Source organism: Balaenoptera acutorostrata, chromosome 3, assembly GCF_949987535.1.
Source record: "Balaenoptera acutorostrata chromosome 3, mBalAcu1.1, whole genome shotgun sequence".
Lineage (NCBI taxonomy): Eukaryota > Metazoa > Chordata > Mammalia > Artiodactyla > Balaenopteridae > Balaenoptera > Balaenoptera acutorostrata.
In genome coordinates this window covers 40,039,941-40,054,910 of record NC_080066.1, presented here as the reverse complement: position 1 = coordinate 40,054,910, position 14,970 = coordinate 40,039,941, and the positions used below count along the sequence as shown (strand labels likewise).

The window sequence follows — 14,970 nt, the reverse complement described above, 5'->3', positions numbered from 1 at the left end:
AAGAAAGGCCACTCAGATTGGGAGGCCAGAGAGGCCTTGCTGAGAGAGACATTGGAGGGAATGATGAGAAGGGCCCAGCCCTGCAGAGATCTGGGGCAGGGGATTCATCTGGGTTGGATGGAACAGCAAGCACCAAACCTCCAAGGGGAACGTGAGCTTGGTGTGTTCAAGGGATTGAAAGAAAGGTTCATAGGCTGCCGCAGAGGGCCAGGGAGAAGAGAGCAAGGAAAGTCAAGAGGGAGATGGAAACCAAATCAACTCGAATCCCGTGGCCACAGTAAGAGGTTTAGCTTTTATTATCAATAAAGCGAGAAGTAATTGGAGGGCTTTAAGCAGCAGAGTGACACGATCCGATTTATGTGTTTAAAATACCACTCTGGCAACTGTGTTGGGAATGAAATGTAGGGGACAAAGCGGAGGCAATAAAACCAGTTAGGAGGCCATTATCATAGAGCCAGGTGGCTTGGATCAAGACAGCCTAAGTGGAGGGAGAGGGAAGTGGATGGATATAAAGTATCATATGGACTTGATGAATTGAATGGTGGAAGGGTGGAGGAAGGCAGGGAAAGGGAAGAGAAGAGTAAAAAATGACTCCTAAGGTTTTGGCCTCAGCAATTTGGTGGATGGTACCACTTAGAGAAACACGAAACACTGAGGATTTGGAGTGAGGATGTGGAATGAAACCACGAATTCTGTTTTGGCCAAGTCAAGTCTGCCTTGTGTCTTAGCCACCCAAGTAGAGATGCCAGGGAGGCAGTTTGATTTATGAGTCCAAAGGGCCAGGATGGGAACAGGGCTAGGAATATAAATTTACAGGTTTAGCGCTAAAGTCCCTTCCACCTTTAACTATCTATGATTCTGTGAAATCAGAGACCAATGAGCAGGGGCGAAGTCATTAATAACAGCAAAAATAGTGAGTCTTTCGTAAAGCGCTGCCTTAAGCACTTTTCGAGCATCATCTCATTTAAAGCTCAGAACAATCCCATGAAGTGGGAACTATTATATTCCCTTCAAAGCTCATGGAAGCTGTAGGACATGGACTTGTAAATCTAGGATTTGAACCCTGGCCTTTCCATCTCCGAAGCCCACACTCCTAACTGTTAGCTACACAGCGTTCAATGGCTGAGTGCTGCACATAAGACAGAGGAGGAAGGGCACGTGCGAAGAAAAGGTCACGGGACAAGTGTGCCAGTTACAACCCCTTTGGGACTTGGAGAAAAATCAGTGCAGAGGTAAGGGGCAAGAAGAGGCAAAAGTCTACTGATACAATATCTACACGTTGTCTTGGAACCCAGGATGGGGTGGTTGTTTCAAGGAGAGAGAACACCAAGTAATTTACAATGCGTAATAAATCAGTCTCACCACATGTTCACCCCAGTGGTCTCAGGAGAAATGTGTTGCCGACTCAGTCATGTCCTGAAAGGGCAGGGACTCTGGCCACTTCCTCTTTTCCTACCTGCCCAGTGTCGCTGACTTTCTCTCCTTGTGAACATGACACAGTTGACACAATTGTGCCCAAATCTGGACATTCTCCCCTCCCCACCCCATTCGCCTCCCACACAGGTAAGCTCTGGGCTGGCTCTCTCAGCTGAAGACCTCGTGTATGTTTGCTTACAACAAAGAGGGTTAACTTAGTGCGACTTAGGGAGAGAAATCAAGCAACTGAACACAAGAAAAATCCCACCACAACAACTCTAAGGGATTAAATAAATTATCTTGGCTTGCTGGAATCTTACATTACATATTCTTGGAAATAAGTGGGCCACAGGCTAACGTTAAGAAATTTCTCACAGCAAAGATATTCAGGTCGTAATGTAGCTGTTGTTATAGGATTTGACCTGAATAGGAAAAGAAATGAAACAGAGTTTTCTCAACAGAGCTCTTTGAGGATGGATGGTGCTAAATCCCCCAGGGGAAATAGCGGCTCTCTAATAAAACTTTAAAGACCCTCCTCCACCCACCCCATAAGGAATTCTTGCTCTGAAAACTAGACAGAGAAACAAAACATGCCTAGGAAGTAGAAAAGTCCAGGGACTTCAGAGTCAAAAGGATCAGAGTCCAAATCCTGGCTGTTCCACTAACTACTATGTGACCTTGGGGGAAGTCAGTTATGACTTCTGAGCCTCAGTGTTCTCATCTATGAAATGGGGATAGGGGAACCCTAACTTACAGTTACCCTGAGGGGTGAGATCATATTTGCCAAAGCACCAGGCCCAGTCCTTGGCATGTAGTAAAGTTCTCAATCAGTATTAGCTTTTCCCTCTTCTACTCAGATACCTCCATTTTTTATGCAATTCTGTAAAAATGTTAAGAAAATTGTTTAATTGCTTCAGTGAAAAACATTGTCCCTTCTGGCCCATGAGCTATATTAGAAAGATTCCTGGAAAGAGAATCAGAGGACTTTGGTGCAGTTGTATTTCTGCTACTTAGAAATCAGACCCTCTCTGGACCTGTCTTCTGGGCTATAAAAAAGGCTACCTACCGCACTCCCCAACCCAGGATGGTAAGAGGATTAAAGGAGATAACATAGAAGAAAGTACTTTGAAACCATGAAGCGCTCTACAGATGAAAGGAAGTACCATCACTTGAGTGCAGTTCACAGGTAGACGTCGCCATGACTCTACTTATGGGGACCCCAGACTGTGGCAATCTGGTCTCTATGTGAGACACCCCAGAGAAAACAAACCCCAGGAAGGAAGAGATGAGTCAACTGCAGGGGGTGGGGCGGGTGGGTAGAAGATTCAGCCAACGATCCAAGTTCACTAGTGTTAGTGGGTATGGTCCCAAGATGGAAATAAAGTGTAAGCTCATCAATTGCCTCTGGGTGGATCCTTTCTGAAACTACCAGGGCTAAAAGGGGTCTACATACAGTCTAGAGCAAGGGGGACTAAATGGAGACCACAGAGAATCTATCAGGGTTTATTCATCAGTATTCAAGAAGAAAGTCATCAGAGAGATTGTAGATAAGAGTATTCTAGTCACCAGAGAGATGCAGGACAGGAATGCAGCTTTTCCAGAATAAAGTAGTGGTCAGAATTCCTGTCAAGGCCACCTAATCTCTCCTCTTTGATTCCACGATCACCACTACCAGTAATAACAATAATTACATCACTATTAGCAGCTTCCATTTCTAAATTCTGATTATTTACAGGCACTGGGCTAAGTGCTGTATGTGCCTCGTGTCATTTAATCTTTATCACATCCCATCACCAGAACAGGCACCATTTTTACATCCGTTTTACAGATCAGCAATAGCCAATCTAATTACCCACTTGGAAAACCCCTATCCTTAAGAATCCTTGGGACTTCCCTGGTGGCGCAGTGGTTAAGAATCCTCCTGCCAATGCAGGGGACACGGGTTCGAGCCCTGGTCCAGGAAGATCCCACATGCCGCGGAGCAACTAAGCCTGTGCGCCACAACTACTGAGCCTGCACTCTAGAGCCCGTGAGCCACAACTACTGAGCCCATGAGTACAACTACTGAAGACTGCGCGCCTAGAGCCCCTGCTCCGCCACCGCAATGAGAAGCCCACGCACCACAATGAAGACTAGCCCCCACTTGCTGCAACCAGAGAAAGCCCGCACACAGCAATGAAGACCCAACACAGCCAAAAATTAATTAATTAATTAATTATAAAAAACAAAGAATCCTTAATCCGAAATCCTTAAGATCAGGGAAAGGATATAGGGTCAAGAATATTCCAGTCTCTCAAAAAGTATTTCCCTTGATGTGTAGGAATCAGTATTTCATTTTTCACACTCCAGAAAAGACAGAGAAAACAGAAGCGGTCAAAAAGAGATAGTCAGTCACTCGTAAACCTTGAAGAGTCCTAATCTCCAGCCTTCTCTGTGGCAGACCACCTGGCCTTCACATCGTTGGCTCCTTTTCTGGCACAGGAAAGAATTACACTGACTAATGCAACAGCAGCTTAGAGGTGGGAGACAGTTGAACCAATCAGAACAATTTGGATAACTTGACATTGGTACAGAAGGCAATGATCTCACTTCCGGCTTCTTATTGGGTACAGAGGGGAGAAGAAAAGACTTCTCAGCCATCACCCAAAGAAAAAAGAAGAAGACGGGGGAAAACAAAAGCCGCCAAGCCAGGGCTCGGCAATTAGTGCTGGAGTAAGTGATCATCTTGTGATTGCTCAGCTGGGGCCTGAAGACTTGTAAATGCATGTAGAGGACAGAAATAGAAGATGTTGTGAGAGAGCAGAGAAACCTGGCCCATCTGCCAGGAGAAAATGTCCCGAAGCTGCTGGGAAATTCACTCAGTCAGGATTTGGGGTGTGTCTTCGTAAATGGGAAAAGTTAATAAACCAACCCATTGATGAAGCCAGTGCATATGCCTCGACCTCTTAACTCACTTCTCTGCGATCCTCAGGTTCCTCCAGCAGCCCCACCATGCCTATCAGAACCCCTGACCCTCTCGCCTTGATCTGAGCATCCAGCTAGCCCCCAGTATGCAGACAGGCCCAAACTGGGGCTGGACTGATGGTGACCCATCTTTCTCACTCTTGATCCCTTTGTGGCCAACAGCAAGTACTTTGTCAAGAGCCGGCCAATGTATCCAGGAGAAAACAGTGCCCAAGGTCATGGGCAGGCTCACTGGTGTCATCAGAACCTATTCCACCCAGACCCTTCCTGCCCCCAAAGTCTTGGGAATCTTGCAAAGCCCCACCAGCCCGTCACTGCCACCAGCCAGCAGACCCAGATAATCTCAGAAGAGATGGTGGGTCACAGCCCTCTTCTGGGATCTCAAGGGTAATTCAAAGACAGGTTCTAGTACAACCCACTTCAGAGACACCTTTAACCCAAGATGCATCTCCCCCCACCTCTGTGGCCCACGGAAACATGATGGGTCCGGAAGCCCTCTCAGTTGCCCTACGAGCTTCGGGTGACACAGTGCCCTAGCAGACTCTGAGCACCGAGCCACTGTCGTCAAAAGGGACAGAGCCTCTCCTATGCTGGCAGCTTCTGTCCAAAGTATGACCCTAGACCACAAACTGGCACTCCATATGTCGTATTCTGCCCACAGAGTAGTTCTGCCTGGCCCATGAGTTGAGAGGTTTTATTTTTAGTTGCCAGTATTTAAAACTTGAAAGGTTTCACTGGACCTCCAGCTCTTCTTGAAAAAAAAAAAAGCAGTAAATCTGGCAACCCGAGTCCCCGCCTCCTCATGGCAGCAGTCAGCTGGAATTGCTTACAGGCTGCCCCTCGGGGGGAACACGTGGTCCCCAGCCTCCACTCTCCCCACCTGCTCTGCCGTGGGCATTTGGCTTTGTGACCCTTGTATGAGTTAGTATGAAAAGGAGACTTCTCAGAGGTCAAAAGCTTCTTCCCCTGGGATAGTTTACATTGAAACTCAAATCCCCAATAAAATAAACACCTGGAACATACGGTCCAAGGCCCTCCTCTGGTCCCAGCTATGCCCCCAGCTGCAAAGAACACACATCAGGAGAATCCCACCACAGAGGCTCAATTAGGGCAAGGGGGCAATGGCTAAATGAGACAGCTGCAGGGGAGGCCTCGATCCCCCACAGGTACTACATCAGGCCCTGAGCAATGGCCATACAGTGTGCTATGTCCAGAGAAAGGAAAGAAAGTTCAGCACAAAGCAGAGGTGGGCATAACTGATTAAAAAAATATTTACCAAGCACTCACTACGTGCTTGGGAAAACACACAGAGGCCCGGGGGTGAGGCCAGGACCCCCCAGAAGAGAAACAACTCACCCACCACAATTCTCCACGACTTTTCTCTTTCCCTACCTCCCCTCCACCTCCCTTGGATGCTGTGTCTCTTCCTGTGAGACTCCTATGCAGCCGGGATGCCCTTCAAGTGCCAAGTGCCTGGGCCACTGCAACTCTCAAGTGGCCAAAGGAAAGATTCATCTGCACACCATTCCTCCATTTTCTCCCCAAATACAGTAGACTCCATCCCCCTGGTTCCTATGGAATCTCTGTTCTTGGAGAACATGCCCAGCAGATGTCCAAAATGGTCACCATCCGAAAAGAAGGCTTGACCGAACAGCAAGGACCCCCAACAGGTGCAGCGTGTTGGCACTTCCCCTAATCGCTGGCCCTAGGCTTCTTTTCAAGCCCACCTCTCCCCAGGAAATGGTGGTCCTCCCGTCTAATCCCAGAGTCTTCAGCCCAGAATTAGGCTTGGACAGGAAGCACCAAGCTCGTGTGCTTCCACCCCTACAGGTCTAGACAGAGCCGACTGTCAGGAGGCCCCTCCACCATCAGACATGGCAGTGGTGGGAGGGGAGAGGTGAGAGGAGGGAGGCACAGACAGAGGGGATCCCACCAGGGCCATGTCACCTCCAACTTGTCCCAAAGCTGTGTAACCTTATATACAGGTGTCTGCTTTTCAGAGCTCTTCTGCACTGAACCCAGAATCTATTTCGACATGACACTTGGCCTGGCCCTGCTTTCCCCCTTCCAAACCCCACGCCACCACCCCAGCACACACACACACACACACACACACACACACACACACACACACACACACTTATGGACCTACACATGGTCTCAGAAGTATAGTACTCACATCACACACTACACTTATATGTGGAATTTCCTCTCATTTACATTCCAATACAATTGCAAATTTCATCACAGAAGTGAACAAACTTGGGAGTGAAGAGACACTCCCGCTAAGCCTTGGTCCTAGGCTCTTCCATCCAACAGGAACCTTAGAGATCATCAAATCCAAACCCCTTGTTTGAAGAGGCAAAATCTCAGGTCCAGAGAAGTGAAGGGACTTGCCCCAGGACACAGAGTGGCAAAGCCGGGTCCAGATCTCGGGCCTTGGGCTTCACAGCCCAGGACTCTCTCCCCCCGCCCTATGACCCCACCCACCCACCCACTCTCTGAGGCCCGGGACCCAGCTCTACTTACATATAGCGCAAGTGGGGATTTTTGGCAAAGGCTCTGGGCTGGATGCTCCGAAGTCCTGAGCTCTTGATGGTCCTGGAGAGAGAGAAAAAGATGTTCAGCAGAGCTTATGGAGCAGAGAAACATCTCTGCTCTGGGCCGAGGCTGACAGCCAGTGAGGCCAAGACTGGACGGCAGCCGCCGGGTGAACTGAACGCATCTCTTCATCATCAGTCGTCACTGGGTGATCCAACTGAGGGGGTCCAGTGGGAGGCATCTGGGCTCACACCCCACTGGGACCTGGGTCAGGGTGAGGGATGTGCCTGTCCTGGCAAGTGGGTAAGAATCTGGTCCAGTGACTACTGCGCCGCAGCCCGCTTTGTGCCTCTTCCCTTCCCCCACCTCAAATCTCCCACAGCCACTTGCACTGAATCCAAAGCAGGAGGTGACTGCAAATTTCCTGCTCCACGGGGACCATCAGCCAAGCACAGGGCTGAGAAAGGAACACTAGCCCAGGAGACCTGGGTTCAGGTCCTGCTTTGAAACCCAAACTACGGGCTGAGCCCTAGCCCATCCCACTCCCCCCACACCCCAGGAGCTGGTGCACTCACAGTTTCTGGAGGCCAGTGTAGAGCTCCATGTCCACGGCGTTGAGCGTGTGCAGACCGCGCCAGTTCTCTATGTGTCTGCAGGGGAGAGGAAAGGCAGGGTTCAGGTCAGCAGAGGGGCCACAGGAAAGGCACTGGCTTTAGTGCCAGAGATCCGGGTTCGAATCCTGGAGCAGCCACCCATGAGCCAGGATTTCCACCAAGTCGCCAATTATCTCTGAGCCGGTTTCTTCCCCACTGTGGTGTCACACGTGCCACCTGGCTGATGGGCTCCCTGTGGGATCCCAAGCGCCAAACTCATGGACAGCATTTAACGTTCCCCCCTCAGCTCCAGAAAAACTACTCTTTAAATTCTTGAGATCCAATCTCCCTGTGGGTCTTCCTGACTTAGTTTCCTTCCATTCTCTTTCATTCTTTTTTATTTATAGGATTGTTTAAAGGACAGGCTTGTTTTCTTAAGTTCCTGCCCATAAAGACAATACAGATGATGTGGTTTAAATAAAGGGGGTGTGTAGGGGGGCTTGCTGGTGAACATGGCTTGGGGGTGGAAAAGCCCAGAAGGAATACACACCTCCTCAGGGTCCCCCAGGGGCCAGACACTGATGACCCCCTTTGGTGACCACGGCCCAATCCATCTGAAGTTCAAGAACATCAATAGCTTGATATGGCAGAATCAACTCCACAAAGGAGGGGCGACCACAGGCCTGGGTGTCATGGAAAGAACATGAGGCTGGCAGTCGAGGAGCCTGATTCCAGCTTCATCTCTGTGACTTAAGCAGCCGTGGCTTTGAACATGAGCTTTCAGCTCTCTGGGCCTCTGGTGTCCTCATTTGTAAAGAGAGAGGGTTGCACCAGATCAGCAGTTTCTCCCCCATCTCTTCACAAAGATCTCCTTTTAGAACTTTCTCCCAAGAGACTTGATGTTTAGCTCCCTAAACATGTGTCGAAAAAGCACACACATTTATTAAGTAATAATTAATTCATCTTCTCAGATTTATTAATCCAAGATATAAATCATTGTTAACCAGAGCTTTTTATCAACAGGCATAAACCAGCGCTGACTCACCCAGTGGATAAATTCCAGCCCAAAGCAAATGAATTCTTGAAAGTACTGTTAGCATGGAAGGGCTTATCATGGGTATGGATTTGATTTCCTTTGTTTGTTCATTTATTTGTTTGTTTTATATTGACAAAACACCAGGGACAAACATCCTCCGTTACTGCTTTTGGTGTCAAGGTGGAGAACCATCAGACCGTTGATTACCAAGGTCCTTTCCAGCTCTAGAGCTGTCTGAGCGAAGACCATTCATACACACCCGCTACCCCAAGGAGCTTCAAGGGGCCACGGGAAAAGACTTCCCGCTGCCCAAGCTGCCCTCCCGGGATCTGACTCTCCTGTCAGTGCCCCCGAAGTCTAAGCCTGCTCTGTGCAAGGAGGGAAAAGAAGTGACAGCTCACCCTGGGACAGAGCTACCCAAGGCACAGAAAAGTGCCAGCCACCTTCCCCAGACGTCTCCGCCCTAGCCCCACCCCACCCGTGGCTCTGTCATCTGCCATCAAGTGGAGCCGGAGCCAGGAAGGCCACAGGGAGGTGGTGGCCAGGGCCTCTGGAAGCATTTCAGAGTCGCGCAGTGACAAGGTATGCCAAGAGCCCTTTTTGTACCACATTCTCTCGGAGCCCCTGCTAAGCAGCCAGACACACTGGCATCTGCTGGGGACATGGACCAGGTGGCCAGGCCAGTACTGAATTCCAACTCCAAAGCCTTCTCCCTGGAAGCCTCATGGCCCCAGGACAGTTCGCTTGGTCTGGTCTCGCCAGGGCAGGGACCCTGGCTCCATGTCAGATGAAAAGGAAGGCCAGAAGTGGTAGAAGGACCTGGGCCAGCCCCACTCCCACCCAGAGCATTCACTGGGCCCTCGGTCCAGGTAAACCACCAAGTAGATTGCAGTGTTTCTGCAGGCGGCCATTCATTCATGGGAGCCCAGCTTCAGACAAGAATCTACTTCCAACGAGCAGCTGTCAATCAAGTTGTTTAAATAAATGAAATCATTTTTCCGAGCCCACATTAGAATTCCAGAAATGTGTTTTTATTATGGCTGAGTTGTCAGTCATTATTGCATTCTAATACTTTACCCCTCTCAGCCCTCCTGTTCTTATGCCCACAAATGACCCTTCCCCTGCATAGGCACACACCGAGACATGGCAGGACAATGGCTGAAGTCCTTGGTGTAAAGGACTCCCTGGTCAATAGCATATGGCCCCTGCGTCCTCTTTTGGGTCTGAGTTTTCCTACATTGGGGAATAGCACTTTTACAGCAACGGTGCAACAGTGTGGTTAGGAGTTGGGGCTCCAGAGCCGGGTCAGCAAACTACAAATTCCAACCCACCACTCATTTCTGTACAGCCTGAGAAAGAAGAATCGTTTTTACATTTTTTAAAAAATCAAAAGTAGAATACTATTTTGTGACATGTGAAAAGTATATGAAATATAAATGTCCATATTCATATCTACTCTTTTACTCTTGTCTGTGACCACTTTTCCCCACAAAGATGGAGGTGAGATGGAGCTGCAGAGACTCCCCTAAAATATTGACTTTCTGGCCTTTTACAGAAAAAGGTTGCTGACCCCTGCGTAGCGCCAGGCTGCCAGGATACTATGTGACCCTGTCCAGGTTACTTCACCTGTCTGTGCCTCAGTTTCGTCATCTGTCAAATGGGGATAGTATCAATGAAAACCTTCATCATAAGAAGGACATGAAGATTGAAAGGCTATGTTAAAAAGCCCTTCGGCAGCTGGGACTCACAGTAAGTCTTCAGGTAGTGCCTGTGATGATTGTTTTTAAACCTGGGTTTTGTAGAGGCTGAGCAATCTTTTCTCAGTTTTCAAGCTAAAAAGGGCAAGCTGGTTCTGCTGGAAGTTGTCACCTCTCAGCAATCATTGATTTAAAACTCCGGGGGCAGAAGGGTGGAGGGACAGTAAACCTGTCATTCATGACCTCCAGGAAAACTGTTCAAGCAGAAATTATAAACAGCTTCAGAGGATGCACAGACGGCAGTGCAGAGCGGGTTCCCAAGGAAGAGTAGGGCGGCGAAGGTGCAGCCTGACATTTGCAGTTGACGTGGGCAGGGCGCCTGCCAAGTTTTCTCGATGACTCACCACTTGGTACCAGCCCGGGGGGTCAGTTATGGTAACTCTGCTGGCTGCTTTGTGCTAATAGGGAGGCCATGAGTTTTAAGTTTAAAAGGCAGGCTCTAAACATATAATAAATAGATAAAGTATGAGAGCAGTCTGCTTTGGTTTGGATTGTGGTGAACAGTGGTTCCCTCCGCCTAGTACAATTACACGTGACTTCTTTTTGTGTGCTTTTCTGGGTCGTCCAGGTTGTTCTCATGGAGCATTGATTTTGTCATTTGAAAAACAATCAAGAATGGTCATGTTTTTGAAGGAAGGTTAGGCCCTTGAGCCCTGTGCGGGGCAGTCACTGGTCACCCTGTTCCAGGACCACAGGCTGCACCAGCCTGCCCGAGCAGAGGCATCTCACAAGCCTGCTGCAGCTGTGGGGTGACGAGAACTTAGAGCGATGCCAGGAACGTGGGTCAGCGGGACCGCCAGATCCTGCGTCTGTCTGCTCAGGCAGTGTGTGCCGGTAGATGCCCCACAGAGACCTGAAGCCTTGTTCTCAGTGACTCCAGGCTCCCATCCCTACTTTAATTACCTCCACTTTAGTCCCTTGAATACAATGGTTCCCAACTGGAGGCGATTTTGCCCCCCAGGGGACATTTGGCAATGTCTGGAAACATTTTTGGTGGTCACAACTTGGGGACAGGGAGTGACGCCGGCATCCACAGGAATGCTCCTAAACATTTCAATAATGCGCAGGGTGGCATGCCCACAACAAAGAATTATCGGCCCCAAATGTCCACAGCATCGAGGTTGGGAAACCCTGCTTTATTATACAAGCCTTCTACCTAAGATTCCATTGAAGAAAAAGTTTCATGGCTTCAGACATAATTTTGAAAATGATTGTTTTGCAGCAAACACCAAAAGGCCCCAGGCCAACACCAAAAAGCTTGCCTCTAGGTCACAGGGTCCAGGTAAGAGAAGAAAATCAAAAGCCATGGTTCTCAGGACACTCCCGTGACAAGGGCATTACTTGAGAGGAAATGAGGGGTGTTTGGCCCACCGGACCTTGGCCCAAGCCAGGTTACACATTCTAGAAGCAATAATGGTCTCTTTTCACCAAGCTCTGGCTGGAATGCACTGCCTAGTGCCTTGTCCCTCCACTGAAAGTTATCCTTCTGCATTTCTAAGGCCTCGTCATCGCATGGAAATATGAAATGTGCCATCCAGAGAGTCAACGCAATGCCCTGTCCCTGCCCTCTCGCCACTGCCCTTCCCTGACACCACAGAATCATGACTCTCTGCCAGGAGCCGATATGCAACACTGTTCCAGAGAGAGGGAGGAAGTGAGGCTTAATTCACGACAACACTGAGCTCCCGAGGGCTACAGCTCAGCAAACTTCAGTGAGATCTTGGGGGCCCCATGGTCAAAGGACATGCTGCTTCCAGGTGGACTTGGGAGGAAAGGAGCCACTCCCAATGGCTCACCCAGCAACCATTCCTGGAGCAGATAAACCCAATCCACAGTTGCTTCGGACCCCTGTGGAAATAAGCTAGGACACAAATGAAGTCTCAATTAATACTTTCACAGAGAATGTAAAAATCCTCTGTGCTAGATTAAATCCAATTGTGCTTTTGTACCATTGCTTCTTCCTCCTTCTGTTTGGCTTGGGCCAATATGGTAATGAATTGGCAATCTCCAAGCATATAAAAATTAGATGGTACAGACTGTGGTCCCTATTTTAATTAAAAACATGCCATGTGGATACGTTTAAGAGTTGCTTATACCTCCAATATTTAAATCCTAAACACAGAAATCCCTAGAACACTGAGACGTCCAAGTCCATCCAACACCAGGGGACTAAGTTTGTTGGGGAGGCCCATGAGAGGGGCAAGGCACCCTTCACCTGGCAGAACTTTCCTCCTCACCTGGGTAATCAGCAAGACAAGGACTGGTTGGTGGGACAAGGGAACATCCTTCCTTCCTTTAGATGCGGCAGGCCCAGTATTTCCTCGTTTTCCCAAGCTTTTCTCTCTCCTCCCTTGCTGTCAGATGGCTGTTATTTTCACTGTGATTCCTCACTGCTATTAATGAGCTGTTCTTCATAACCAAATTTTCCAGACAACTAAAATTAAAGGCAAAACTTCTGCATGGGGCTTCCCTGGTGGCGCAGAGGTTGAGAATCCGCCTGCCAATGCAGGGGACACGGGTTCGAGCCCTGGTCCGGGAAGATCCCACATGCCATGGAGCAACTAAGCCCGTGCGCCACAACTACTGAGCCTGCGCTCTAGAGCCTGTGAGCCACAACTATTGAGCCCGCGTGCTGCAACTACTGAAGCCCACGTGCCTAGAGCCCGTGCTCCGCAACAAGAGAAGCCACCGCAATGAGAAGCCCGCGCACAGCAATGAAGAGTAGCCCCCCCTCGCCTCAACTAGAGAAAGCCCGCGTGCAGCAACAAAGACCCAACACAGCCAAAAATAAATAAATTAAATAAATAAATTTACTAAAAAAAAACCTCTGCATGTTCAAGTTCCTTGCTGAATGTTTCTTTTTTCCCCTAAAATGCATTACACACCTCCTTGACTTTTGAAGCAGAGTAAACAGAACACAGCTTATATTTTCCTGATGATCCTGGATCATTGTGATCAACCTACCTAGCCCACTGGGCTGTAGCACAGTGACACCCCTAGAGGCTCTCAAAGTAAGCAGAACCTGCGCCCCTACCCAAAGTGGTCCTACCCTGAAATGACTCTTGAATTCTAATCGCAATTGCCTTCATTTTTAATGGTTTTCTGGCTCTTCTTTGCTATTGGGCTGTGCCCCCCGGGACCTTCCAACATGCTGAGACCAGTCTGCTCTGCAGTCCATTGGAGAACAGAGGTCAAGAGCAGGCACCCTGAAGGTAGGCTGACCTGGAGACGACACCCAGCTCTGTGCTTAGAAGCCTGATGCCTCTGGGCCAGTTACTCCAGCCTCTCCAGACCTCAGTTTCCTAATAGGAAATCCAGCGGCCGTGAGGATTAGATGAGGCCATGCCCACGTCCTCCATTCGGCTGTGACGCCTAGCACTAGTGCAAAGCATAGCTGATTCCATGACTGTCTTTGGAACCGTGCCTTCAGTAAGAGTAAAAAGAATCTGAATAAGGATTTAAGGGAATATGAAAAAATTCAGGCACAGACATGCGTGCACACACACACACACACACACACACACACACACACACACATACATAGAGAGAGAGGTAGATATTTGCCCTTGTTTTCTTACTTTGTTTCGCATTCCCCTTCTGGATAATTGAGCTTGCCAGATAAGTAAGCATTCTTGTTGCTAATTCATAATTCACATTTTCCTGGTGGCACCATCACTAGTATATTATATTCAGTATATTCATTCTTGGAGCTGTATCCTGGCAGGAGGTAGCTGAAACTGGTGTTTCTCAGATGTTCTGTATATGAATACTCCACTCCTCCAACACAGAACATAAGAGCTTCGGATAACAAGGCTCGACGGGTGCGCCTTCATCACCAGATGTCCCTGTCCCCTGTCGGACCTGAGGCTCCCATCACCTTCTCACCTGAATCCTGTTCTAAGACAGAGTTGGGTGCCTGGGGAAACTAGCCTGGAATTTCATTTTCTAATAAGTCAGCGTCGGAGCACACACATGCATGAGCGTGCCCGCACACGCACACGCACATGCTTGCACACACACAAAGGATGTGCCGGGTGTTTGACTTCCCAGCCTTGCAGGGCAAGGAGGAAATTGATTTGTTATCCAGGCATATTATGTCTAGTGATCCAGACAGAAGCATTAGCTTTCAATTATCTGATATGTTTAGCATTATAAACAAACCGTCTGGAGCAACAGCTCCATGGAGCGCAGGCACCAGGGGGCTGGAGAAGAGCTGCATCGGATCACACCAGCCAAGTCACCCGGCTCTCCCTCCCTTGACAGCTGTCAAGGGGGATACTAGAAGCCTGGGGAGCCTTCCTGGGCTGGCAACCCCGGCATGCCAGCACGTGAGCACACCAGCTCTACAAGCAGCTGCCCGCCAAGGACCACGGTGAACCAGCCCCACATCACAGACACCCCCGGGACTGCAGAAAGGAACATTCAGATCGTGCGGTGAACAGATGGAAGACGGCAGCATCTGTGCCGGCTTCCCGATCAATTCCAAAGCTCGTGCCAGGAACGAACGGGGTATGTTTGTGTGCACACCTGTGCCCTTCAGGTGCTGAAATGCTGCGTCTCCTAACAGAGAAAAGGTCAAGGGCACACATCTGGAACTCAGCCAGCTCACTGGGGAGTCCAAGCTGCCCTGCTCGGGACCCAGCCTGTGATCAGACTGGCCTGC

The 14,970-nt window shown here is 49.2% G+C and overlaps 1 protein-coding gene across 5 annotated transcripts in view; it reads right to left on the bottom strand.

Annotated features, from left to right (window-relative positions):
• Window positions 1-14,970, bottom strand: part of NTRK3 (neurotrophic receptor tyrosine kinase 3) — a 378,761-nt gene that overhangs the window by 295,446 nt on the left and 68,345 nt on the right. For all 5 annotated transcript variants that reach the window (XM_057544725.1, XM_057544727.1, XM_057544726.1 and 2 more), the window contains 2 exons: window positions 7,497-7,571; window positions 6,910-6,981 (listed from right to left, as the gene is read on the bottom strand). In XM_057544725.1, coding sequence (XP_057400708.1) covers window positions 6,910-6,981; window positions 7,497-7,571 — 147 coding nt within the window. The remainder of the gene's footprint in view (window positions 1-6,909; window positions 6,982-7,496; window positions 7,572-14,970) is intronic.